Raw genomic sequence first — 26,469 nt, forward strand, 5'->3', positions numbered from 1 at the left:
CTGAAGTTTAATCGTGATGTCCAATATACTTTCATTAGCCAGGAAGTTTTTACTTTCACTTACTGTACCTGGCTCTAATCTTTTGATTTTGCATTTTTGAAAATTGGTAATTTATACCTAGATACTGAAAAGAAATATTTTTTTCCCAACTTCCATTGGCTTTGCTCATTATCCAGTAACAGCAGTTCTCAAACGCCTTCTAGTGCAACAAGAGCCCATTATACCTAGTGATACTCTGATACGACATGTTTTCAGCCTGTGGCTAGGGGAATGTGTTCTTTACTGAGTGGAAATGTATGAAATCTAACATGACTAGTGATACTACTTTCCATGATTTAAGATATAACTGATAATTTAAGACTTCAGTGTTTTAGGTAAGAAAAATATGTTCACATGCTTCAGGAGAAGCTACTGAGCCTTGACACTGAGGTACTGTGTGGGTTTTAGAAAGGAAGTGGCTTATTTCAGGGAAAAATGTGTCATCAGTATTGAAAAGCTTCTTAAAATCCTTTGAGATATCTCTTTGAGCTTCTCCTTATACATACTGTACACCTACACTGGAAAAAGTGACACTCCAAGTGTTTTCAGAGTTTTTTTTATAGTCCTTTAACACTAGTATGATTTGCCTTTTTCAGGCAACGTATAATCCGATGCAAAGTCAATCATTTTCATAGTTGACTGCATTGTGTATGAAGGTTGGGTGTTTTGCTTGGAAACTAAAAGATCTTAGATAAAACTAAAAATGGTTATATATATGTGTATATATATATATTTTTAATATATATATATATATATTTTTTAAGAAGCTTAAGATTCCAGGAAAAAAAAAAGCAGTGATCCTGGGGAAACAGTAGCTCTGGTTGCTCAGTGATCTTCTATATCCGTCCTTTCAGGTCATGTTAAAGATGACCATAATTTCCTTTTCTCTGTGTCCTTAAAAGGTAATGTGAAAAACTTACAGAAATCTCAGATGTGGTTGCTGGAGCGCCAGGAAGGTATGGTTGGGAGTCATAGTTTTCAAAAATCTTCTTAAATTGAAAGTCTGTTAGGTAATTCATTCTCCACTGCCAATTTTGGTAAAACGTATATTTTTCTGTTGTACGTGGCAAATTCTTACATAATTTTCTTTGCTAACATGAATTATCTATCTATAGATTTACTACTAGTATTGAAGGGCACTTTTCTTCCCTTAATGTGGTCATTGAAAAGTCAGTGTAGCAAAAATGACCCAGTAGGTCTGTTCTTTTTCTCCTTGTATTTCATTTTCTGTGTGGATCAAGTGTCTAAAATTGCTTAATTAGCACTTAACAGTTAGTGTTGCATGAATGTCCATTATCAGTATTTCACTCTCAGATTTGGATAAATACGGTGCTGAGAACAGGAGTCTTAATACTGCTTCAGCATGAGCATTCTGAATAATCAAAATCATCAGGCAGGTTGGTAGGAGAAATTTATACCGTAATGGTTGAAAGATCTAAAATGTTAGAGAAGCGAGTAAAAAGATAGAATTTCAAAGCTTTGAAAAATTGCTGTAGGATTGTGTGTGACCTCATAAAATAACCTTGTAAATAAAGGAAGAATATCTTGTTTGAAAACATAACTTAAGGAGGCACTCTTTCCATAATTAAGACTACAGCAAGGTTATTTTGTAAGTTTTTATCAAGTCATCTATCTCTCAGATTTTCATTTGCATTGTCTGTGAGAAAAGACTTTTTTTCCAAATTACTAAATTGATAGTCTGAGTTCTTCAGTAATAGTGTGATCACTTCACCATTCCCAGCTAGCACCTTCCCCACAGTAGGAAGCAAAATTCAGTTACGTTTGCTTTAGTAGTCTTTTAATTTAAAAACAGCTTAATGCAGGCTGTTCACATTTTATCTGCTTGTTTTCTGAGGACAGATGCTGTGTTTTTTTAGAGACAATCTCCTCTTTGCAGAATGTATTATTTAGCAGTTCCGCGGATAAATTATTGCTGCTGTAGTGCTAATTATCAATCCAGGAGCTGTAACTTCTCCTTGATGCTTGCATTTGAGTACTCAAATAAAGGCTGTTAACAAGACTTAAGACAGTGGTATTTCACGCTTGTAAGCCAATGCATTTCAGCTTCAGAAATTAGTGCGTCACCTAAATATTAGAAGTATGGGTGTTTCAAATTCAAAATTGTGAGAGTTAAAAAACAAAACAAAACAAAAAAACTAATTTAAAATATATGTTACCAATGAAAAAGGAGCTTGAGCTGCAGTACAAAACATGTAAAAATTCAGAAAAGAAGTTAAAAGGCAAAAGCCAAGAAGATGTTAAAATACAAGCAGAACATACAAAATTGCTTTACAATGTATTTTATTCTACGTAACTTTCACTGCAGATTATTTTATTCTTGGTAAAAAAAATTTTGTTACCAGTAACTACCTTACCTCTGTACTGTCTTCTGAATGTGTTTTTGCAGTATCATACATTTTTTTTTTATTTGGTGTGGTTCAGTATTGTTACAAAACTTGTCAGTTGCATGCGGTACTGTGTTATGTCACATATATACCAACAGAAATGTTGCCCACTCACTACTTGTGTGCTTCTGTACCCAAAATGTTTTGTCCTTTAGTGACAAAGTATTATCCATTTTTCATCATCTCAACTTCCTTGTATTCTCTTTCATGATAAGTGATATGTTTCAGTGTTCAGGGTTGCCAGTTACAATTAATTTAAAATTCCTCCTGCCTTCTGTTAGACCTGTGCCATGAAGCTTAAAACTCTTGAGGTTACTGTCAAAACTCTACAGAATTACTGTAGTAATTTATACAGAAAAAGACAAAACCTTGAAGTTACCAGCAACATTATTTTTCCAATATGGAAGAAAGCTGTGTCTGTGGAACCTGTGATACCCAGTTGACAGACAGGGAAGAACTGTGACTGGTTGTTGCTTCAGTCATTCTTCCATATTTTTACTGTGTTTGAAAATCCAGGCTAAATGGAAACTTTTATTAATTCCAAAATATAAGTTGAAGTTGTTTTGGGTTCTCCTCGAGTCCTTGTTACCACCTTTTTGTGGTTTTAGAATCACATTTTCCTATTTTTAATGTTTTTCTCTTCCCTGTTGCAGGCTTACATAAATAGGAAAATGACTAACTTTGCTTGTCAGCTAGACAAGAGGGTGAAACTGTGTATATGCTAAGAGCAGCTCTAAGTAAAAAAAAAAAAAAAAAAAAAAAAAGAGAGGAAAATTGCCTCTTAAAGATCTTAAGTAAATTTTTTTCAAGGCAGAAATGTGGTTTTCATTGTATGATTTTAATGGTATTTTTTGATATCATTCATATGCTAAGAAATTTGTAAGGTTGTGATTGCTATCTGTGTGCACGTAGTTACTGCTGTAAATGTGTCTTAACTTTTCTTTCACTGCAACAAGGAAGAGGAAAACATGGAAAAAAAGAACTTCAGTCGGCACAGATTCCTCTCTGAAGTCCTGGTAGAGTGAAATGCACTTCTTCAGACTGGCAAATGAATTCTTCTCTTCCTGGTATTCATCTGCATCTGATAAATCTTGCAAAACTTATTTGAAACTGTACGTTGTGTTTTACTGTATCCAGGTTTTCTTCTAGACTAGGGTACACAGCTTTTTATAAACCATTTTTGATGTCTTGAATAGTTTCATCAGTGAGCAGTAGAGCCTCCAATGCTATGATTCATGTCCCATCTATACAGAGGATTTTTTCCAGATAATATGTCTCCCTTATTCAGAGTATGGTAAAATTCAGTCTCCCTTTTTTTTCTAGACTTAATCAAGTTCATCTTTGATAACTCTGGAATCTTGATATATTTGGCTTGGGGCAGAGAAGTTCATAGGAAACTGTGGAATAGTTAAAGAAATTCTCAGAAGGATAATGTATATGAATTGTGCAAACGTAATGTAGATAATGTAAAACAGGCTTCAATTACAAAGGGAAATCTATGTAAATTAGGAAGTTTCTTATACTGAAGAGTATGACAATTTTTATAATATTTTCCTAAATTTATATACAGAACAGTTTTTAATGTATCTTTTGCTTCTTAGATCTATGTTGCAATATGTGTCAAGTAGATTTTGCCTTGCTTGCTTGCCTTTTGTTTGATTTTGCATGACCAGGACCTCTTCTTATTGCAGCAGTTTCCTTGATAAATAGAATTGCTACCTAATACCAGGATTTTATCAGTTGGCTTGTTGAAGCCCTGCTGTCAGCTTAATTACTCTCGTGTTAGGCTCGCTAACTTCCTAATAATATCCACTGGCAGCATCCACTATGTATTCCTTGTGAAATTATGTCTTCATTGTGTGCATATTGTAGCAGCATGTTTGTACAAACAGTGTGGTGTATAATGGTTTAATATTTGTCTTCAAAGTTGTAAAGATAGATGTGTGAACTTTTTTTCTTAACTTCTGTCAGGTTTTTTTTTTTTCTAATACATTTTATAACACAGTGGGAGGTTCTTGACTGCAGATAAATTCAGTGTGCTTGATCAGCCAGCTGCATTGATGGAGCCTGTATTTGTTTTGCAAGTTAAATTCGGAGATCTTTAGCAGTTTTACACCTCACTTTCAAAGATCCCTTCTCTGTGAATGTGTTGCCACTAACACATTTAAATTGTAAAGAACACTAAAACTTTTATTTTTCAGTACTCTCTGTATTTTTTAATAGCTGTTGCATCCTCTGCCTTTTGCCCTGCATCAAATTTTTGCCATATATGAGCAAGGCAAGACAGCGCTGTGGCAAACTGATTGTGTTTGCTTTGGAAATGTGTAGGGTGCTAAATTAGAATTGAAGGAAGCAACAGAAGTAGATGTTGAAGCCTGTTGACTTGACAGTTGAGGCAACAGAAAAATTAACAAAAACTGGAAGAACTCTTTAGTAAAATATTCATCAGTAGTAAGTGCTTTATCTGACAGCTCACTTCTCGTTTCATGCTTGGAGGAAACGTGATTGTCCTTCAATAGGAATGTATTTACTTATTTTTTTTATTTGTCTTTGTTAGACAGTTGCTATTTAGTAGATATGTGTGCAATCTATTGAAGTTTGATCTCTGCAGCTCTGAGGACAAAATTGAGATTGTACTTTTTTTTTCCAAATGAATGGAATTGCTAGGGTTTAGGAAATACGTGCATAAGAAAGTTTCTTTACTGCACTGGAGTATCCAGAAAGTGTACCAGAAGAGATGTGATAGTGATGTACCTGTATCAGATGAGCTGTGTCTTGAGCTTTGAGCCTCATTATAAAGAATAGAAAGGCAAATTTGCTAGTGTAATTATGACAGCCAAGGGCTCATCTAATGGAAGAAATGGAAGTGGAGTAACGTTTTTGTATCCTCGTTGATAGATTGTTCTACCAAAAAACGAATGGGTAAGAATCGGGCCTGTTACATCCGTAATATTAATCATCAATAAATGTGATCTACAGTGCTGAATGAATTGGTAGGCATGGATGTATTGTAGAAACTTCTTGTTTGATTCACCTACAGCCTTTTTTTTTTTTTCATACAGTAACACTGACTAACAAAATTCAGTTAGTATGTGGAAATCTAAAGTGTTTTCTCTTGGTGTTATTTTTTTAAATTGATGTTGAATGTCTTCACAGAGTAGTTAAACTCTTCCGTCTATGCAGAAACATTTTAAAAACCAAAATTATTTCTTCTTTAATTGTTCCAAGTTGAATAGTGTATAGAATAATAGAATATCCTTAGTTGGAAGGGATTCCGCAAGGATCATTTAAGTATTGTTTATGAATTTCAATTTAAGAATTGTAATGCAGTAATTTTTACTACTGAAAGCTGCTTGATATTTTGTAATTGAGGAATAATGGCATAAACCACCTCCCCTTAATCTAGAATCATGGACTAGTGAAGGGGAGGAAAGAGCAGGTACTTGATTGATATCAGCCTCTAATTTGGAGTTAAAAAAAAAAAATAATACAAAACACCTTGTTAATTACTTTCTTTGATTTTAATAAGTATGTGTGTTCTGCATCATTCTTTTACATTTAGTCCTAGTAAAATGAGTACTGTAAGAGGTGTATGTTCACTCAGCAAATTTCATTTGAAAAGATTTTGTGTGAAATGTTTGTTTACCTAATTTGCATGTGCAAAGGAGAACAGTGCATTTTAATGTCTTTTTGTTTCCCACTCATCCTTTCTTAGCAGTTATTCTTTGTTATATTAAGAATGATAAAAATTTGAACTTATTAAACATTTTTCACTTCAGAATATTTGCTTTAAAGTAACTTTTAAATGTGTATATAAAATTGTTCCATTCACAGCTTTTTAAAATCAACTTAGTTAATACATCACTTACGTTCTTATAAGGTTGTACATTTCCTGTATCATCTTAAGTTTGGGGTATAAGAGAGCGGTTGTGATTACAGAAGAGGCAGGATATTCAAGTTACAATTCTACCTTTGAGCTGTACTGTTTCTAAAATCCTTTAAAATACCGTGTGTGAAGTCTATATTCTTTCAGTATGGTTCTTTCATCATGAGGGGCTTATCAGCTGCTAGATCTGGAAGATGTGTGTCTTGAGATAATCACCTGTGAGAACCCCTGTGCATTATTCATTCATATGCATCATTCCATCGGCAGTATGATTATTTCATGTAAGCATACATTTTTTTCTCTAAAAATTGTGTTTATAGTAGGTGGCTACTTAAGTGGCATTCAGAAAAAATACTTGTTATGAAAGAAATGACCGTCCTCTTAGATGCACATAGGAGGATACTATTCTGAAGATTGCCTTAACGTCAGAGCACCTGCTGTGAGTGGTAGCATGATAGCTCCTGTTTTCCTTCTTGTGTCTTTGGGAGCTCTTTTTCATCCAGATTAGCAAGCATATCTTACTCACTGAGCTGGAGGCCTTGCGTAGAATGCTTGTTTTTGCAAAATAGGCAAACTTTTAGAAGGCTAGTTTTACCTTTTACTGCTTTCATCTTCATTTGGCCATGTCTTCCAGCATCCTGGTTGCCATTCCTGTGAATGCTGTCAACTTTTTCCTTGTCAGTTTCGTCAATTTATTAAAATGGTGAAGAAATGTATGCAGTAAGCATACCTTTTTTTCCAGCTTCTGTTTTGCAGTAATTTGGAAAATGATCATGTCTAGTTTCTTTGGTCACAGTGATTTTTACTGTCTTTTACTGATCCTTATTTTGGGATTTATTGTAGCGCAATGGTTTCCATCATGTCATTGTTCTTGTTTTTCTTGTTTGTTTCTGTCAACTATTCTTGTTTGTGTTCTCTTGTCTAGTTGTAATTTTCAGTATAGAGAGTTGCTGTACTCTTGGTGAGAATATTTAAAGTTCATGTATGTAGGTTGCTCCAGAAGTAACGTTGCCTATGTATTTCCATGGAAACTACAACAGATACAAAGAACACAGTAACACTGTTTGTTAAAGCAAATTCTCGGCTATGAAACACTATTTTTCAGCATAGCCACCACCATGAGCTGTGCGCTTTTGCTAACGGTGAATGAGAGCCTGTGTGCTGTGCTCATAAAAATCTGTACCAGCGGAGGTGACCCACTGTTGCTGCTGTCACTGCTGAAATGTACTATCCACTGCCTTACTGTGCTAACATCCACTGTTTGATCTGCATCAGTGCTTAGCAAATGTTGATGAACATCAGTGGGTGCAATTTTTTCCACATGGAGGATGCAGTGGAATTGCCAGGTCACAGCCTGAACCAGTGGTTGAGCATCAGGAGAGAAGACATGGCTAATCCAGGGAGCTCAAGTGCAAGCAGTGCACCTGAGTGACCAGAAGTGATGGACACTGTTTCTCCCTCTCCTCACCCTCATTTAAGGGTTAGCAGCTGAGGGAGCAGTATGTCTCCTGATAGAGATCACGTTCCTCTTGAGCTGTCACTGGTTGTTGGAAGGGATGAGCTAATTTTTCTTCTTTGTCATCTTATATTGAGCCATACTGCTTGTATCCCAGCAGAAGGCACTGTCATCGCCTTCTTTTGCTGCACAGAGGAATCCAGTTCCACACATTTGCTTCATATGCACTTCCATGTCAGATGTCATTCTGTCAGACTGCCCCAATGATGCCATCCATTGCACAGCAGGAAAATTTAATGGAATATAGGCAGGAAGGTTCAACCTACTCTACTGCCATACCACCAAAATCTGCTTCTGACATCGTGGACCAGCATAATAAAATAGGAGGCATTACTTTTTGACCAGGCCTTGTAGAAGCAGTTCTGTAATTTTATTAGTCTTTGTACCATAGTATCTTCAGTAGCAGTTTTCTGTTGTAGTTGAAGCAGTGAAATGTCCTTGTTGAGTTATTCAGATCTTCTCTATGGTTATGGAGGAAGAAATTTAATTAGCTTTCCAATATTTGTACCAGAAATTTGAGGTAAGTCTGCTTTGAGTTACAAATAGAAATACTGAGCTTCTCCCACAAAGATGATCTTCTTTTCCATTGAGGCTTATGTCCAAATCTGTTAAGGAGTTTGTAGTTGAATAACTTATTAGTTAGAAGAATTAGAAGATTGTTGCTTGCCGAAGTGAAGAAAAAAACTCAGTCAAGGGTCTGAACACTTACTGTGCTGTTGATGGTGGTAGGTAATAAGTTTCTGTCAGTTACTAACTACTGACTTTGTACGTAGTTTTACCACATTCCTACTCTGTCTCTTGAGTGGGTGGTGGTAGCATGATGAGGATATTCAAGAAATCAGTTTTGTTGCACCACAAAATAAAAACTGTTGAAATAGTCTTTATTTCACACAATATCCTCCCATCTTCTTAGCTCCATTCCTGTTGACAAACCCATATCACCATTCCTGCCATCTCTGGCTTAACTGTTAGTGAAATTCTAATAAGTACTGTCATTTCCTTTCATCTTCATTTTAGGTAAAGCTTTAAAAATTGCAGTCTGTTGCTTTTTGTAAAATATGTGAGTAGCACTATCTTTTGCCTTAAAAAAAAAAAATGCAAATAAAAAATGAGACATTTTTGAGGATTCACTGTTAAATTAGCCTTGCAAGCACGAATTGTCAGTGAGTCCATCGCTCTTGTATGCAGTAACTATTTGTGTGCATTTGTGTTTCAGTATGCTGTGGACACTGTATATTTTTGTGTACATATATGATTTTCAATATTGATGAACTACTTGAGCTTTATGTATTGAACATTTAGATTTTTTTTTACAGTAGTGTCTTAGAAGCTGATAAACTGCTTTTTTTAGTAGGTGTTGGTATATGATTAAGTTATTCTTTTGGTCCTCTGAAGCCAGAAATCTTTCACTCTGAAATATGTTAACGAGCCTTATACCGTGAACTTTTAAGTCTCTGCTGCCATCTTTACACCATGGAATGGGATCACTTAAGAGTATTTTCATTATCCAGTGCTGACTTTGCAGAGAAATAGAAAAGTGAATGTGTGAAGAACTAAAATCTCAAATTTCCTTATAAGAAAATATTATTTCTCCCATATGTCATCTTTCTGGCTCAGTCGTGGTCTAATGCGGTTGTAATGTCACCAGCAGAGTAGTAGAGTTGAAAATTCAAATAACCTAAATTAAAAAAAGGTTTTAGCTAATCCTACATAGAAAGTTTTCACTGCACTAAAATTTGACAAAATAGAGTTTTCTGAAACTTAAAGTGAAAATACTTGCAGCTTCAACATGCTTAATTGTGAAGGAGTGCTATGTATGTATTTCTCTTCTGATGCTTTAAAAGGACATATTACTAGTGTTCTGGGGAAGGTTTGTAGAATAGCTGTGGAAGAGCTGAACAGATACAAGATGATTCTACTTTTGTGTACTGTCAATTTGCCTGTATTGTTTTCTTGTTATTATTTTCCTTATAGTTAACTTCTGCTTCTTACCAAAGATATTTTAGTCCATAAATAGAGGTTGTGGATTGGGAAAGCTTTCTTTAGTAAAATGCTTGACAATCCTGTAATACAATCACTGAGAATATCACTGTGTGTGTAAAAGGTGTGATTTTGTTTCTGAATTAACTGGAGGATGTGCAGGCAAATAGCACCATCCTCTGGCATTATAATATTAATTAAGAATTAAACCTTGAACTAGCTGTCTGTTATTTTGGGGAATTGAATTATAATTTTAATAGAATGTACATATTGTACTTTCAGTTTTACATACTCATTTTGGGCCAAGGTTTTAACAGAAATTCTGTTAATTTGCATGGCCTATGTGTATTCTGTTCAATTAAGTGAGGAGCAGTAGATAATATCGTTTTAGGGTTATCCTCCATATGGTGCTGACTCTGCTCTTTACATGACCATTTATGGTAGGAAGTTGCGCTTCAGAAATATCGATCTGAGCGTTTTCTAAATCACAGTGAAAGACAATTCACAGTCATTTAAGAAAAATTCGTTGAATTAGAAAACACCACCAACGATTTAGTTGTTTGTGTGGGAGAGTAAAGGTGCTGGTACAGAACAACTGCAAATGTCTAATACGTAAATTATTTTTACAGCAAATTGTAGCTTCAGTTACGGATTGAGAAGGGATGTCATTGGCATTACTCGAGAGTAGTGCAAGAAATACGCCTCCCACAAATAAGGTTTCAGTAGTTACAGGAGGAGTTGCAATGAGTTACAATTATCTGAAGGATTGAATTTTAGCCCGATTAGCTAAAAGCAATAGGCACAATAGGCATGGGAAATACCGCAGGGACGCTGTTGTCTAGAACTTGACAGATCAGAAAGTAACTGTTTTAATAATTGTCAATTCCTATTGGACCTTTAAATGTTTACGTGTTGAAAACATCAAAAGGAGACAGCTGATATTTGTGTAATCTCTAGAAGACAGTCATCCCCCCACAGATCTGCTTTTCCGTACAGTAGACCTGTGCTCCTTTTTACTCTGGAGGTGTTGGCTCAATGAAACTGGAAATCTTGAAATGAGAGTTTTACTCCAGTGACGATGTCTTTCTTTCATCTAGTCTGCAAACTGTGAATGTAAACCAGACTAACTAGCCATGTCTGTGAAAAGACTTTATCAATGATCTGCATATAGAACTGAGCTGTGGGTTCCCTTGTTGAAATGTATTGCTTAAACATGACTTCAAGGTGAATGCTAATTGGGATGTCATGTTAAACACCTGAAAACTCAGAGGGAAGAGTTTAATCTGCTAGAGCTCTGAATATTCATAGCTGTGATAAAGGTCAGTAAGAAATTTTACATATAAAATACATTATACCATTCTCTGAGACATTAAGTTTTTCTGGAACGTCAGATATTCCAAGTTACTTTCTCAAGTGGAATAACGACGTGAATAAAAAAATCTACTAAAATGGTGAAAATAAGTTGCTTGTGAAGCCTGCAGGTACAATGCCAATGAGTACAAAAAAAACAACCAACCAAAAAAACTGCACAACACTTGAGGGGGGGAAAGAACCATGTGAACCATTAGGTGTTTTAGATGAGGCATTGGTTACTGGGAAGTGATAGAAGAATAGGAGTGAAGTATTGGAGTATTAAGTGAGGAGAAAATAGTGGTAGTTCATTAAATAAATTCTACTCAGTGGACTGATTGCAATAAAGGGTCACAGAGGGGGAAAAATAGCTTTAATAGGTAATGTTAATTTAGCAATATTTGAATATTTGAATGCACACTATTTGAATATAGAGTCCATGGTTAGGAAAGTGCCACTCGAAGGTACTTGTTTCTGATAAGAAGAGTAGGAGAATATATTGGAAACTGACTGCTATATTCTTCATCATTTGGGTTCAGTTAGAGAGGAAATGTTGATGGCAAGGCTACAGTGAGACTCCATTCTGGCCAAGGTCCAGACAGGAAGGAAAATATGTTGTTGCCTGGTTAGAACACATTCCACCCCATCCCCTTCAACTTGGTCTGATTTCAGTGCATGTGTCATTCTTTAATTTGTTTAGTCATGTTCAAAAATTTTTTTGTTTCCTATTTCTGTTCTAAACGCATTTCCTCATGTCACTCAGTTTTTCATCTTGTTTCTATTTTTTACATTTTTTCATTGCAATCTCTGTATCTAGCCATTCCTGGTCTCCCTATTTTTCCAGTCACTGGCTGTGTTGTTTTTTTTCCCCCCCCACATTTCACATTATTCCACCCACAGCTTGCATCACTTTTCAGTTCTGATCCTCTTCTGTACCCTCTGTTCATGCTTAGGTTCTACATGTGATATGTTGTTCAGCATGCGTCCTCTTGCATTCTCCTTCTTCAACACAAGTTTTCCATGATTTCTGTTGTTAAACAATATTCTCAAATTTTTCTTTTTCCCTGTAGCTCTCCTCTGTTTTATTGATGTTTGATTCTTTTAATCCTTGTTTGTCCTTGATGATGTGCTTGTCTTGCTGCTTTCCAATGCTTATTTCACTGTTGAATTCTTTTTCCCCCCCCCCCCCCAGTTTTTTTTTTTGTTTTTTTTTTTATGATGTGTTATGAAAATGCATGGAGCATAATAGTCATGGAATTTGCTCTCAGGTGACAGGGCTTAGTCCAGCCTGGCCAAATATAGCCACAATAGTTACGTATTTAATTTTTAAATAGCATATGGGGACTTAGGATGCAAGTGCAAATTGTTTTCTAAGGCCAAGTTTAAGTGAATTTTCAGGTGGTGAAAAGATCTCTTGAATGGTTTAATTTAGGCAAATTATATTTTTTGGCTGCCCTGTTTGAAAATAAACTTGTGCCTGCTGTGTTCTCCTCTAATTTCCTCATTTTACCTGTATCTGGAGGGAGGGGAAAAAGAAATTGACCTGAGGAAGACACCTTACTTGAATTCTTCGTTCCAAAAACTCATTTGTTCCATTAGCTAGAAGCTGTAAGCTTTGAAAGCAAGCGTTGAACAATGTCAAGTGCCAGCTAACAGTAGCAAGTGAAACTGCTAGCCCTTCTGGTGGTGACTGCTGCACATGCAGCTGTGGCAACTGGCTGTAGCAAGGCAAGCTGTTTCTGCACCTTCAGGCTTGGAGCAGTAAACTGTAGTGGGTCTATCTTGTTGGGGCTGCAAAGAATTGGCCCATGTTGGAGATAGTGAGCTATTGAATGATATTCCTGATTATGTCCTTCCCCTCCCCACACACTATCAAACCTTCAAAATGAAACAATTATTATAGTCAGAAATAAGTAAATATTTTTATTTTCAACATTTTTCAGTGAAAATTCCTACTCCCAGTTTCATGAAAAAAGACATATTCACCATCTGAAACTTTACAGAGAAGGCAGTACTTAAAACAACAAGATGAAGTTACCTGGAAACCCCAACTGTGGTTTCTATTAGGAAATAACCTTTCTTTTAAAGAGAAAAAGTTAAATGCTCTTGTTTGAGGAATTGTTTTCAGTAATGTCTTTAGAATGGATGTGTTTCAGTACTGTGGAAGGTAACTTAGCATATTGACTTTTTTATTTTTGTAGATTGTTGTATTTTTTTCATGAGAGTGAGATGTTAACATCTATTGTTCGTTGCAGTATATAATAGTATAATGTCATACTTTTCCTTAAAATAAGTATTTTGAGCTGGTATAATTTCGGTACAGTGACATTTTATTTTCAGTTTTGACAAATGACAGTTTTATTACAGTTGCAGTCACTCAGACTACTCCTTAAAGGGCAAATAAATAATAGAGGATTGGGAGAGACTTTCCTAAATCATTACTTTTGTTTTTTTCCCTTATTACCCTTTGTTGCTTTGCATACTTGTGTAAGTAGTAGGACATGGTCAGAGTCCTGGAGTTCTGGTACTGTTCCCTGTGCCATGATATGTTGGTAACACTCTGTACCACCGCCACTGAAGATCCAGTGTGTTATTTGGCAAGCTTAACTATGCAGCAAATTCTTGAGCATTTTATAGAGTTCATGAGTTTTGAATACTTCAGTTAATTATTCAAAAAAAATTACTTTCAGTACTCTGCAGCTCTCTAACATTTTTAAAATATTTCCTCATATTATTATTGTGTGCTGTGGAATTTGAATGGAGAAAAATGCAATTATTCTGTTTTTAAGGGAAACTTAAATGCTAGCAGTCATGGTGTACATGAAGGAACAGAAACAACTTGGAGCATGTTGTAATCAATATTTTGAAATAGATTATTACAATGATGTTTGTATGTATTAAATGTTAATATAAGCCCATATACACGTGGGCAAAAGGATGATAGATTCTTCAGAGCATGAGATTATATGTAGTCATGCTGGCATCTCTTCATCTGCTGTCTCATGGATAATCCATGTTTGGAATATTTTTTTTCCCAATTTTAGGGCCTTAAAGTTAGTTTTAAATTGTAGCAAATAGGAAGGAAAGTACTGTTGTGATGTAGGCCTGAGTTATTAAATCTGTTTTTCAGGCAGAACTGTGTCCTGTCTGCACTTGTGTTACTGCTAATAGGCTCAGGTACACCACCAATAGTGCATCAGAAAATAAATTATTTCTTTTCATGACTTACTGAGTCATGAAACACTTGGAACAAGCTCATGATGTGGTGGTAGAAAGCACCACGCCAGTGTCCTGTCTTTTCGCCTTTATGCAATTGCTAAATGTTGCTGTATAATTAGTAGACAGTGGTGTAAGTGACTTGCTTGTGGTTATATAGAAAGTCTGTGGCAGAGGGAGGGATGCAAACCATATCTCCCTAGATCAGAAGACATGGTTACATGTACATTTTTCCATGGTTCTGCTGGTTTACGCAGTAGTTAACCCTTTTCCCCCACTGCTGCTTTATGTTTTTGTGTTCTGTTGCTTTGTGTGTTTATCTGGAGTGGAAATAATGCAGATTACTGCAGTTTATTGGAAAGTTTGCTAAGTAGAACCTCTAGTTTGAGGATAAATACTAGAATTTATTACACATTTTTAATATATATAATACTATGAAAAAATGTTTTGAAATAGCTTCATACTGAAAAATCATTTTCCAGTTCCAACAAAGGATTGGTACTGCACTGAAGTATGAAAATTGTATTCTCTTTAGTATAAGAAAATATTCATTTTTTGTGACAAAAATACATGTGGATTTATTCGGTTTCTTAAGAACACGTAGTGTTCACTATAGGGAGTGTTCAGCATTAGTGCAGAAGTGTATATCAGAATTAGTAGTTTTAGTAATTTTATGAGACGTACAAAAACCAGAGCTTTAGATCCTTGTTGTTCAAGGAAAATAAAAAGCAGGCTATCAGTAAAGGAGAAGGATGGCATGGATGCTGCATTTATTATGTGAATAAACTAGATTTGCATTTTCAGAATGACCTTCATATAAATGTGTAACGCTTATGCTCATGAAGTTAGATAGATGACTGAGGAAGGACGTGCTTAAGTAAATTAATTGTCTACTAAGTGTCAGTAGCATCTAAGCTGTCCAGATGCATTCAGAATTGAAATTGTGTGTAACTTCAAGTGCTCATACCGCATTTGAAAAAAATGTAAATGGCAGTCTGACAAATGATTCTCTTAAGGGTGCACTAATTTGCCAGTGTTGCTTTTGGTTGCTTGGTGTGTGTGCTGTCTTTTGGCAGACTTTTGTTTTTCCCGGCAAAGCGAAGTTCGAAGGTTCCTGTCTCTTGGTGCTTAAAAGCCAAAAAGAAACCCCAAAACAAACAACAGACCACAAAACAGCAAAAAGCACAAAATATTTTTTAACTGCAGGTGATTGAGTAAACCTGGATTTATTTAAATGGAGCTGTGGTCTGAGAAGGCGTGGACTCAAGTCATGCTTGAAACCTTGATATACTTCTATCTTCTTTTTTTTTTTTTTTTTTTTTACTTCAGGCATCATAAAGATAAAAGTTCATCAGAAGCAGGATTCTTCAGAAGTGTAATGGTATAGTTCAGTGTAAGGTTTCAGTGGTGTTGCCCAATTTAATGAGGGGAAGCAAATTGGAAGGAGCAGTCTGCATAGGATTTGAAAAAGGTGACATTTTGTTTCTACTGTTAAAAAGGTCCGGTCATCTGAACGAAGCGAGTGTGGATTTCAACACCGTATGCTAGTGCTCATTTCTACAGTATCAACCTGAACGCTTTCCTCCCTATTTCACTTCTTATGTTTCTTACTTGAGATAGCAGATGTTTAGCACACTTGATCTGTTTATATTCACCTCTAATCTACCTGGGGTCAGAGCAGACTGACATTTGACTGTTCCAAGTACTAAAAAAATAACTCTTCCATGCCTCCAACAGAATTAGTTTTTACCTTTCTGTTAGTTTCAATGTAAGTAAACAAACTGAAAAAATAAATTCTCCAATCTGTTTTATTTGGTAAAGAAAATAGAATAATCTTTTGGTTTGTTTGTTTATATCTTTTGCAGGTAATTCTTAGAACCGTTTTTACAGAGGAAGCCCAAAATCTGGGGAGTTGATTATGGTAAAGGAAGATGGTTGACTTATCCATGCACTTCTGTTCCACCATGAACACCCTGAGAGGCTGCTTTCATTTTTAAGAACTGCTCTGATGTTTTAGTTGGTTGCTGTGTGTGTACGTCTGTCTCCTGTTTTTCAGTCTGCAAGTACTCTATTGTGCCATCAGATTTCAGGGTTGTACTACTAATAATTTTTAAGTTGAAGCAGGTATCTCTGGTAAGACTTCTTGACCAAATCAAAAGACTCTTCAGTTGGAAGACCCAAGGGCAGTCACAGGATAGGGAAAAGCAACGAGAAGCATAAAGGGAAGAGGTGTTTGATAGTTTGGTCACACACCACCACAGTTGTACTGGAGTAATGTCAGTGGAGGTCTCCCCTTTGGTATTAGGGTCGTCTAATTTAACACCGAAACAAGGTGCATCAATGCGTGTTTTGCCTTGTAATACTGTTTGACTCATAGTTACAGTATACTGTTATCTAGGTTCAGTGGCATCAGTGTAGTCTTCAGTAGTATCTGAAAACTACTTGGCTTAAAATATAAAAGTAGTTTCGTTTTTTAAAAAACATTCTGAATTGTGGTAACTATCGTGTTGACAGGCCTTTGTATGTTTCTGAGTGATCCACTCTTATTTTTGTTTTTTTTGTATAGCTACAGTAAGTGAAATATTGGGTCTACTTTAGGACTTTAATAAAGATGTAGTAGTTGTTATTAATCTCTTATTTCATTTACACTCTTGATGTTAGGAGAAACATTGTCACTGAGTTTCTTGGGTTTGCATTTAAGAATGTCTAAATGGCATATGGTTAGAAGAATGTTTATCAAGCCTTTCTTGGCAAGAAGTTTATATCCTTTTCCTTCAGAGGTCAATTTTTTTGCATCTGCTTTTGTCCTAATCAAATTGGAATTACTCCTACACTTTTTCCAGGGTTGTAGCACATTTACTTGCCTTAGGATACTTAGTTTGTTGATTCAGAAGTGTTCCTTTTAAGAATTCTATCAGCATTGTGCGTTGACTTCCTTTTAGTTCCAAGGTGCAATTTAAGGATTTGCATTTGATCTGTTAAGTGTTGAATAGCTTTTGCTTTGTCTGCTAAAGCAGATAAGAGTTTATTGTGCAGTTCTCTCCAATACGTGATAGATTAGATAGTGAAGTATACTCCATTCCTAGGCTTCTGTCCTTCATACTGAAGCCTGTAACTATTAATCTTTAATGGTACCTGCAACACGCAAAATCAGGCTTGGTCCTTATCTTAAATGAGCTGTTTGATTTTATTGTACTTAGTTGTCAAAACAGTGGAGTCAAAAATGGTGTTTGATGCTTCTGCCAGTGGTGTTACTAATAATTTTTGCGTGATTATTGCATCTGTTTGAATGCTGCCTTTACAAGGTAGTTCTCTGTGGTTCGGTTCGGCCTTGTATGTGTTCCTGGTTTCCTTCCTTACTCCACCTATGTTGAAATACTAGTGCTTTGGTTGTTTTTTTTTGTGACAACAGAACCTGTCTGTGCTGTCAGTGAACAATTATTTTGCTTTCTCTTGCTCTTTGCAATTTATTTTTTTTAATCTTTGTTCACTTTTTAATGTTTCTTAAAGTCAAGTTTTAGATTTCAGTGTTTGTTGCATTGTGTGAATGTTTCAGGCTTCAGTTCTTTTTGTTCAGCCCTGTTTTCTTAGCTGTGTTTCAGTGCTAAGCGTTCTGCATTTTGAACTTTTTCTCCTAACACAGTCACTTGATTGGTGTGACATGTTTCTTCAAGGTGCATAATTTAAAATACTTATTGCAAACTGAAGCATTAAGTTATGTTGTGTCGGTGAGGTAGTTCTAATGAATTTTGTTTGGTCTTCTAGATTTTTTTCTAGAGAGTGAATAGCATAGTGCATTTGAAGGTGACTATTTGACTTTCTTGAAATTAATGTTGAATTCTAGATACGTTGAATATATTTCATCTCCTAGTACATTTAACTTTGGATCAGTCTAAAATACTCCAACAGCTGCACAGATTGAAGCTTAATTTATAAATTGATTAGAGAATATAACTTTTTTTAAATCTGGTGACTTTTGATACTGGATCAAATGTAACAACTATTGCTAATGGCTTGTAAGTTATATGCAAGATACACAATAACAATTGTTTTCTTTTATTCATTTCTTTCAACTAATCTCATTTCTTTTTCATTGTGGTTCTAGTCATTCTTAGTGCCTAGCACTCTGATTTCAAACGTGATGTTTTCTGAGAATTAACTATAGTCAACTTTCAAATGACCTGTAAAACATTCATGTTTAACTGGCAGTTGAAGGTGATGTCTGCTTGAAAATCATTTCAATTGAAATGCGAAGAAAAACATAAGTTGTCTACAAAATTAATTTTTACTGTAACTTAAGTAATTAAGTTCTCATGTAAAAATAATAATAATAATAATGGTATGAGTGACTTGTGTAGGCGCTTGAATACAAAAGAAAATCTTTGTATTTAACTGTTAGTCCTTGCCCAATAGTTATGAGAACCTTTTCCCTAAATATTTACTATTTGTTTGTTGGTTTTAAAATCTGTAATTTTTGTGAACCATAATTTGTGCTGTTGCCTTTATTTCTCTTGATACTGTTTTTCCTTATTTGGTGCACTTGCTTTGCAGCTAGTAATGATACACATACAGGCTGCTACTTGCAGAGATCTCCAGGCAGCATATAACTAAAATAAGTGTCAACAGATAAGGTAAATGAGGGAGGTGAAGATGAAGTTAAATAAGAATTCCTCAATCAAGAGTTTTTTGGTTTTTTTTTGCTTAAAAAAAAAAAATCGGAAGGGTTGCACAACAGCTTATTTGGTGTGCTATTACAGACGTGTCTGTGGTATTCCTTTTCCGTACCTGAAACAAACCTTTAACAGGCTTGACCACAACTTTACATACAACTTGTACAGAACTATGATCGTGTGGTTTTAGAGGTGTAGCTGTCGTACTTCAGGATGTAATAAAGAATTAATCTGAATGAGCAGGACCAAATGGCTCCAATAGTTCATCATACAATAGTAACCTAAAATACTTAAAAATTAACTTGTTATCCAAAGTAAATATTCACTTGATTGTGACTATCAGAATTCGAATATTATTTGAAGAGTAGTGGCATTTTTCCAGTTTTGTGATGCATCTGTAGGTAAGGATTGTTTAAAACATTCAGTTTAATTCCAAATTCAGGTTATTGTTTTGCTTTCCTGTGTATATAACGCCTTTGAAGACTTACAGTCATTGTCACTCATACTATAAAGCTGGAAGTCTTTTCTCTTAAAAGAGGGAGAAGGGAGTTATTTAGCACATTAAATAGGGAGTTATGGAAAGAAAATGACTTGTTTACTATTTTTATTTATATTACTCATCCCCAGAATAAATAACTTTTTTAACAGCTTCCAAGAAACTGTGCTTCTAGGTCTGCTGAATGTAGTTTCACAAAATTCTGTGAAAGAATTTTTCAAAATTCTTACTGTATCTGTGTTTTCATTTAAATTATGGTAAAAATTGACACCTTTAAAGGGAGTAGGTTGTTCAGTTCTGGTCATCATTCCATAGTTACCTTTAAGTTAGCTAGCTTGAGTGTTACTTGGCTTCTTTCATGTAACTTAGTGTGAGACAGCTCTCTTTACAGGTTTCAGGGTAGGCCAAGTAGCCCATGTGTATTTTGCGCTGCTGTTAGCAGTACCTGAGGTAGACAACCTTTTTTTTTTTTTTTCCTTGTACCTGAAGGTTCAGCAGTATTAAGACAAAAACTGTAAGTAAGAATTAACCTAATCAGTTAATGAGCAGCTGGAAAGTATTTCTTCATCTTCATATTTTCTAAAATGCTTCTGTCATTCTGCAGAACTACTGTCAAAACAGCAAAGCTCTTAAATGGTGAAGTCAATACTTGGAGATACCGATTAGATCTTCAAAATAAATACAAATGTTTGTAGACCAGTTTCTTACTTGTATCTCACGTATCTATTCGAATTAAAGTGTGAAATTCTGTAATAATCACAGACTGGTAACTTAGGGTGAAAGAGAAGGAATGTAACCTGTTAAATTTTCTATGTAACTACCTGTTAGTCACAATGTTAAGTTCAAATGTACTTTTTGTCTATTACTAGGAAAATCAAGGGATTCCCAGTCAGCCAGAATGGAATCTGAAATTGTGCCAAAAGTTACCAAAATGACAGTGTCTGGAAAGAAACAGTCTATGGGATTTGAAGTTCCATGGTAAGACAAGCCCTCTTACATCAAGGTACATCAGTAGCTCTTCTTTCAGACTGGTGCACCTGTAGCAAGCTTTCTTCTTTTATTTCTATTTTTACAGCAGTTTTAGTGTCACTCTCCAGAACAAACCATTTCAGCTTCTTGTTTGACTCACAATTACTTTCAGAAGATGGTACCTCACGTTCTGAGTTTAAAAAATCCTTTCACTATGAATAGTGTGGAGAGATATCAGCTAATTCAGATTATTTAAACATCCGCTTCATAGAATACTGAACATTCTTGGGGTTCGTTTATTTTAAATTTAGTTCGCTAAGTGGAATTATGAAATCAATAAATCTTAACTGTAATGGCTTGTTCTTCAAAGGAAGTAATACATTTAAGAATAATTTATGGGGAAAATAATCACTTAAGTCTAAATTTTGTCTTCCTCTGCAGCTTTTATTAACTTTAACAGGTGTTCAGGGTACAACTGTTGTAGAGAAGAAATCAGTCCTCCTTATGCTTTGGCTGAAATAACGTTGTTGAGTAGTAATTCTAATTTTACCCTGACTTGGAACTGCTGGGGAGATGTCTTATTAAGAGCACAAAAACATGCATGCTGAATCAGAGTCCACCTACCTACAACAGCGGCCAGCAGTATATGCTTTAATATAAGGATAGGTGAAGCATGTTGGGAACACCTTCTATGAAATGTCACTGCATGTAGCGTTCTGTGGTTTCCTCCATCCCCTGCTTTTCTTTTTGGATTGGGCTGGTTTATATTAACAATATTTAATGCATTTTTGTTGTTTAAATATGCTTATTGTGATTTCGAGCTCAATCTTATTATGATACCATACTCTGTGCCAAGAAATACCGTGGTTATCCTCAGGAAAATAGTTCACGAGCATAAGCAGTGCCAACATCCCCACCTCAGCTGCCGTATTTGCAGTTCTGATCTGGAAAGCATTTTGAGGAGCAAGAAGTTTTTATTTTACAATTCCTTGTGCATGTTTGGTGTAACTGTGTGGAACCTGCGATGACCTCCTTTATAGTCTGCAGACCACTAGAGGAGTTTGACATGCAGAACTGGGGGAGGTGGCCTTGACCATATCTTTCCTTCTCTGCTTAGGACAGTGTAATTTACTCTGCCTGATTTCCGAACAGATGAAGCCTCACTCGCACTTTTCCATGGTTTCTGCGTAAGGTCTACACTAAATATATTGAAGTTACTGGAAGCAGTAATGTTGTCTTGTAAGCTTGTAATGACTTTGTGGCTTTTATGTGTCCACTTCTAAACTTGTAAAGCACAGGAAAACGTTCTTCCCTGTCTCAACTCCATAAGTATCTGAATTTGTGTTTTTTTCCTTACATGTTTATCTGCTGGGTTATTGGTAACTTACATGAAGATGAATTCTCAGGGAAAACAATGGATTTATGCTTATTAATGCCTAAGAGAGGTTTTTAAATTATTTTTCAGGTTCTCTTTGTTACTTATGCACTGATAAATGTACTGTGGTGGGCTTAGAATAATACAGATTTCTAAGTACATAGTTTGTATCTCTGACTGAAAGCACACTATTATAAATTGTTCATAGCAGTTTTGATAAACTTGAATTCTAAACCAAGTGTTATTTGTTAGCCTTTGCAGTTTGCACCCCATACTCTCACTGCTAAATATTTGTATGCTGTTGGTGCAGACATCATTCCAAGGTGATTCTACAGTATGCTAGTTTTTGTTGTCAACTTATATGGAATTTTAAATTCATGGGCCATGGTCTTAAAAACAGTGGCCTAGCATTAACAAAAATGACCAACTAGCTGCTCAGTCTTTATGATTCCAATTTTGTTATGATGTGTGACCTCATAATAATAAATGAACTTTCATTAAAATGGGAATGGATTTTTAGAAGTTATGAATTACTTTGAGATTTGATTGCCTTTGGAATTGTCTCTGGAAAATGGAGTTTGCTCAATTCTGACAAGCTGTTTTTCTGGTGCTCTAGCAAGATTAATTACTGGGCTTTCTCTTGTCAAATCATGAGGGAAAACAGAAAAAATTGTGAGCAAAAAATGGTGATTATTTTAACCAGCCTGACCAATATTGTGTAATTAATAATTTTGAAAGGGGAAATAAATGTAGACATTCCTGTAATGACTCTATGTACTCCGAAAGAGTCGGTTGTATAAAAATAGTTCATGAAGCATCCAGACTAGAAGATTGAAAATAATACTTAAAAGCTAAATTACGCAGAGTTAATCTTCAGCAGGTAAACTTTCAGGTTCTTCTTTGAATGTCTGATAGTGTGAACCTCAGTAAACACTGTTGCGTGAGGATGAGTGTCTTTTAGCATGTTTTATGACAGCATATGTTGTACTTCAGAGTTTCTTGTTGTTCTCAGAAAACAGTGATGTAACCATAACATTTTACTCAGTTCAATCTTATGGTCTGTGTTGGCAAGACAACATAGGAAGTTTCTTGCCTGGTAGTTCTGGTTTCTACTAAATGTTGATCTTGACAGGCATTTGTCTTCTGTTTGCTAAGAAAAAGCTGTGGTAAGAGCTTCGGTGATCTCCGGGTGAATTGATGGTGGTCAAGCCTGTTTTTAACAAGTTCTTATGCAATGGTGCAAGTGAATGGTTAGGAAGTGCTCTTCCTCCAAATAGAAATGGCAAATCTTTTGTTATCATGGAACAGAATGTTTTCATATTTCCAGAACATGGTAGTATCTGAAACCTTTAGAAATCTAGATGGAGTAGTCTACTAACAGTTTCAAATATTTTTACCCCTGATACAGTAGCAAGGCCTAATGGCTAGAATCACATTTTACTCATTATTTTACTAGTATATCTAGTGCCTTTTCCTTGAACCACCCAAATACATACTTGATTTGGCATCCTAGAGCAGTGATAGTCACACCAGAAGCTACTTAGTAGTGAGAGAATAATTGTTTTATCTGGTCTTGATTCTTTGAGGGGGCTGTTAGTGGTTGGAATTCTGCCTGTCCACATCCATCATACTTTTGGAATTCTTAGTGCCATAGGCTTTGGCTTATGAGAAAATCTGAGCTTCTGAGAGTAGAAAATAAAATTATTACTTAGCTAAGTAAATAGAATTTAGAAACTTACTAATAACTTGTCTTTCAAAATAAGTTTTTGTCTTTTAAAAGGCTTTGGAAAGCTATAGGAAAACATGTTTCTGGATCGCATTACTTCAAGTTTTATCTAAATGTCTTCCTTTTAATGTTTTTCATTTTTGAAAAATTGGTTTTGGAAGTAATGCAGACACTGAAAAGGAGAGAATACTGGATTGCTGAATGCAAAGGCTGTTTTGATATGGCTTCTTCTACAAATACGGTTTTCTAGAAATTCAAATGTTAGAATGTTAAGGAAAAAAATTGACACCAATGTAAAATCATGTTTGTGTTATAGTATAACTCTTGCATATTAGCAACTGTCACAATGCTTCAATGTGAAAGTGATAGATGTTGAGCTGATACTGAACTGAACTTCATCTTGGGGGGAAAAAAAAAGAGAAAAATGATAAGAGTCGTAATCTCGTAATCTTGTTGGAAGACATCTAATGTAAATGAATTTTAATTACATGAGGTTAATTCAGGCCAATCTGGTCTGGTATGCTTTGTATAGTTCAGGTGCTTTTAAATACATTATTAGAATGTGTAGGAAACTTTCTCTCTCCAATCCTATGCATATTTGCTTTCTATCCGCTTGGTTTTTAGTCAATTTTAATAAAGTATCTCTGAAGAGAAATTAGAGAAAATAATTGTGCCATTCCAAAGTAAGATTTTTCAGCTTGAACTTAATGTACTATTTAAGGAATTAAAAAAAAAAAAAAAAGTATTTGGTTCAAACTGATAGAAATGCATTTTTCTTTTACCAGCAAAAGAAAGCACATATAACTGTAGTGACTGTTTATCTGTGGAATAGCTCACTCCCTTTTCTATAACTGATGAATCATTAGTTTTTAGAGTATGGGAAATTAAATGCATCTTTTTATAAAGAGCATTTGGCTTGTCAATATTCGATGTTACATACTGGAGCTTGTCTACGATCATACTTGATGACATGTTATGTCTAGTTTCCTGGTGTCCTAGGATCAAAGGATCATAGAATGGTTTGAGTTGGAAGGGACCTTTAAGATAATCTAGTTCCACCCCCACCTGCTATAGGCAGGGACACCTCCTGCTAGACCAGGTTGCTCGAAGCCCCATCCAGCCTGGCCTTGAATGCTTCCAGGGTGGAGGCATCCACAACCTCGCTGGGTAACCTATTCCGGTGTCTCACCACCCTCACAGTAAAGAATTTCTTCCTCATATCTAGTCTAAATCTACCCTCTTCCAGTTTAAAGCCATTTCCCCTTGTCCTGTTACTATATGCCCTTATAAAAAGTCCCTCCCCAGCTTTCCTGTGGTCCCCCTTCAGGTACTGGAAGGCTGCAATGAAGTCACCCCGCAGCCTTCTCTTCTTCAGGCTGAACAAGCCCAGCAACCTCAGCCTATCTTTGTAGGGGAGGTGCTCCAGCCCTCTGATCATCTTTGTGGCTCTGTTCTGGACTCGCTCCAGCAGCTAAGTGTCCTTTTTGTGTTGGGGGCCCTAGAACTGGAGGTGGTACTCCAGGTGGGGTCTCAGGAGAGCAGAGTAGAGGGGCAGAATCACCTCCTTCAACCTGCTGGTCACGCTTCTCTTGATGCAATCCAGGATATGGTTGGCCTTCTGGGCTGCAAGCATGCATTGCTGGCTCATGTTGAGTCTTTTGTCAACCGACACCCCAAAGTCCTTCTTCTCAGGGCTGCTCTCAAGCCATTCTCCACCCAGCCTATATTAGTGCTTGGGATTGCCCTGACCCAGGTGAAGGACCTTGCGCTTGGCATTTTTGAACTTCATGAGGTTGGCATGGGCCCACTTCTCAAGCCTGTCCAGGTCCCTCTGCATGGAATCCCTTCCCTCTAGCGTGTCAACTGCATCACTCAGCTTGGTGTTGTTTCCAGACTTGCTGAGGGTGCACTTGATCCCACTGTCCATGTTGCCTACAAAGATGTTAAATAACAACAATCCCCAAGGAACAAATGAAAATCAAAATGTCATGAATGTGTGACCAAAGGCAGTAGATTGATATTGTTTTTCTTTAAATGGTTTACAAAATTTTAATAGGATAATTTCATGTAAATAGACTTTCAACAGAAATGTGCATCCATTTTGCAGCAACATAGGTACTGTCTGTCTCCTGCAACCTTCATGACATAGACTGAGTCTGGTGCTTAGCTAATTTGAGAAAATGATGATTGTGTATCAAGTCTTGATGCAACATCCCCGCTTTAAGTTTTGGAATAGTAGCCAAGACACAAGTATGCACACTTCTGCTTTGGGGTCCTCACAGTATACAGCAAGAACTTGGCTTTGGGCCTTATAAAAAGGTGTCAAAACAAATCATTCTGCTGCAGTAGTAGGACCACCAGGTAGCTAGGCTCTGAAACTGAGTTAAAAAAAAAAAGGGTGAGGGGGCGGCTCTGAAATGAACATTGTAGCTTACGGCTATAATTAGAGGCTAAATTTACATTCATTCTGAACATTTACTAGGCTTAACAGTTTAGGTTGTAATGCTTGAATTGCTTTGTTGAGTAGCTTGGCTGGACTGTGTTGTTTCCTGAGATACAGGAAATGGAAAGGAACTAATACAATGCAAATACTCCTATGAGTGCTGATGCAGACAGAAAGCGAGAAGTAACGTTGCATTGAATTATCAAAAAAAAAAAGCAGAGGTACTGTGACATGAGATTCTGAAGTACCATACCAAAATAAGTACTTTGAATTATAAAAATTGAAAAGAGGAAAACTGAAGTTTCCTTCCTACTGGTATGTAAATGAGCTGTGGAGACTGAAAAATTCACTCTGGAAATGAAGAGAGTTGTGTTAGCTTTTGGTAGCACTTCTGAAAG

The 26,469-nt window shown here is 35.9% G+C and overlaps 1 protein-coding gene across 3 annotated transcripts in view; it reads left to right on the forward strand.

Moving 5' to 3' along the window:
* The window catches only part of HBS1L (HBS1 like translational GTPase), a 66,161-nt gene that overhangs the window by 17,261 nt on the left and 22,431 nt on the right, over positions 1-26,469 (forward strand). For 2 of the 3 annotated variants that reach the window (XM_021389938.1, XM_021389934.1), the window contains 2 exons: positions 16,269-16,313; positions 20,428-20,536. In XM_021389938.1, the coding sequence (XP_021245613.1) occupies positions 16,269-16,313; positions 20,428-20,536 (154 nt within the window). The remainder of the gene's footprint in view (positions 1-16,268; positions 16,314-20,427; positions 20,537-26,469) is intronic. The other variant, XM_021389935.1, reaches the window with a different exon arrangement.

This window comes from Numida meleagris, chromosome 3 (assembly GCF_002078875.1).
Source record: "Numida meleagris isolate 19003 breed g44 Domestic line chromosome 3, NumMel1.0, whole genome shotgun sequence".
NCBI lineage: Eukaryota > Metazoa > Chordata > Aves > Galliformes > Numididae > Numida > Numida meleagris.